The sequence below is a fragment of the Rutilus rutilus genome, assembly GCF_951802725.1.
Source record: "Rutilus rutilus genome assembly, chromosome: 16".
Taxonomy (NCBI): Eukaryota; Metazoa; Chordata; class Actinopteri; order Cypriniformes; family Leuciscidae; genus Rutilus; species Rutilus rutilus.
The window spans coordinates 35,864,362-35,866,861 of NC_140224.1; the positions used below are offsets into that span (position 1 = coordinate 35,864,362).

Below are 2,500 nucleotides of genomic sequence, written 5' to 3' on the forward strand. Positions count from 1 at the left end.
ATAGTTCCACTATAGAAAAATAAACGGATTGAAATCATACATTGCGCCGATATATTTGTTTTTAATCATCACCGAACACCACTAACCACTCGGTGAGTTGAACAGTTTTGAAAACTAACGTTAAGGGTTGTTTTAAGGACATGTTTGTGCATGGCCATAGACTCCCATTCTAAAGCGGTCATGGGCAATTCTAAAATAGTCAAAAAGTCGAGACAGGAACCATTGTCAAAATGTCTTTGTCCACCACTCTTGTTCATCCAAAACAAACTACAAAATAGACTCAAAGTGTTAAATACCGGAATTATCCTTTAACTTTTGGAAAACGCTAAATTCACCTTTACAGCGCATGCGTAAACCCTCACAAAAGCTCACGGAGACGAGACAGACGGAAAAATACATAATAAACTTTATTTATGGCGCAATTCTTCTAACGGGATCATTTTTTTTTGCAAAGTATCTCAGCATCACTGAAGCGTCACTCACCATTATATATTTGGTCTAAAACGTGCAAATGTGAGTAAACCTTCTGTCATGTTTGCAGGACTGTGATGTGAAGAGTGTGTGAAGTAACATATTTTAGCAACAGTGAGAAGGTGTAAACCAGTTCTGTGTTATTGTTTCCTTTACCAGCAAACGTCGTTCTCTTTTGTAATGAACTTATACAGGAGTCAGAGTCATCATTGAGAAGACATTAACCTGGATTAAAGGCCTCAGTTTGAGTTTGATCGGATTGCATATATTTTTAAACTGTATTTACTGGGTATAAAAAGCACTTCAGAGGAAGAACTGGTCACTGAATTAAATGCAATTTAAATATTTGCAAGATTGAGAGTTTGATGGCATCCAAAATCATGTACAAAACAGAGAGGAAAAGATTGTGTTTGTGTTTTGTGGACGGCAGAACTGGCTGGCGGATCCTCACGGGGGTCCCGAAGGAGAGGAGAACATCAGGACTCTTCTGGGAGAAGCGAGGAAGATCGCGGATCTCTGCGACGATCCCAAGGAGCGCGACGACATCCTGCGCAACATGGGCGAGATCGCAGCGCTCACCGCCAAACTCTCAGAGCTCAAGAAGGCGTACGTACACCTCCAACATCTTGACTTTGAGTTGAAGGCTTTGTGGGGATTCTTGGCCCGAATCTTAGGAATATTAGTGTGATGTTCCATTGCTTCCCACATGTGGAATCCTGCTTTTCCATTGTTTGAGTGTTGACTGTTTGACTGTTGCTAAGCAACGGTTGTTCACAGGTCCTGGATATATGAGTCAGATGCTGTGTGTCTTTTGTTGACGCTGTTACTGTACTTTAATTTCTAAATAATATTTACGTAATTTTAAAATAATTAATTTAATTACAATTTATTTTAAATAATAATTATAAATATTCTAAATTATTATTATTTAATAAATGCTTACATTTACATGTTTAAACGTATTTGTTTAAATATTTTCATCAAAAATAATATTGACATTTTTTACATTTAATTTTTTTACAACGTTTTATAAATGTTTGTTTAAATAATTTTATCAAAAACAATATATTTTTTTAATCAAAAATAATATTAATAGTATTTACATTTTTATTTATGCTAATCAAAAAAAAGTCTGAATGTTCTATTATATTTTTAAAAACATTAAGAAGTATATTAAATTGTGTTCTTAGTTGTTACTAAGTTCTTCAAGAACAACTTTTAAAGTATCTTTTAAACATTTGATTGTATTAACCAGACAAACTAATCCGATTATTATTATTATTAAATTCTAAATATATATATATATATATATTACAGTACAACAGCATTATTACTATAGTAATTCATTAATTAATAAAATAAAAATAATATTCAAATAATAATATTTATTTAGAGAGATATTGTTTTCTATTCTGTTTATATTTATATAAACAGCCTGGAATTTTTTTAATTAATTTTTTTATAGAATAATCTAGCCCCTACATACACACATATACATACACACACACATATACATATACATACATATATATATATATATATATATATATATATATATATATATATATATATATATATATATATATATATACATACACACATACACATACACATACACATACACACACACACACACATACACACACACACACACACACACACACACACACACACACACACACACACACACACACACACACACACACACAATGTAGGGTCTAGATTATTTAATTTCGTTCCTGCTTGAATGAGGCTTTAGTGGAACGTCATTGTGTACGAACCTGATCCAGATGCCCTGTCAGCTGTAAATGAGCTCATCTTGTGTTTTCCTGCTGTGTGTGTTCAGAGGTAAGGGTGATTCCCCTGAGGCTCGAGCGCTGGCCAAACAGATCGCCACAACTCTGCAGAATCTACAGTCCAAAACCAGCAAAGCCGTGGCCAACACTCGCCCGGCCAAAGCAGCGGTTCACCTGGAGGGCAAGATCGAGCAGGCTCAGAGGTGGATCGACAACCCCACGCTGGACGACAG

General features: G+C 34.6%; 1 protein-coding gene across 1 annotated transcript in view; it reads left to right on the plus strand.

The window, feature by feature from the left end:
• vclb (vinculin b) overlaps positions 1-2,500 on the plus strand; it is a 43,720-nt gene that overhangs the window by 28,401 nt on the left and 12,819 nt on the right. Inside the window, 2 exon segments of the mRNA XM_084434001.1 lie at positions 902-1,077; positions 2,318-2,500. The exon segment at positions 2,318-2,500 is cut by the window's right edge and continues 8 nt beyond it. Of these exon segments, the coding sequence (XP_084290127.1) occupies positions 902-1,077; positions 2,318-2,500 (359 nt within the window).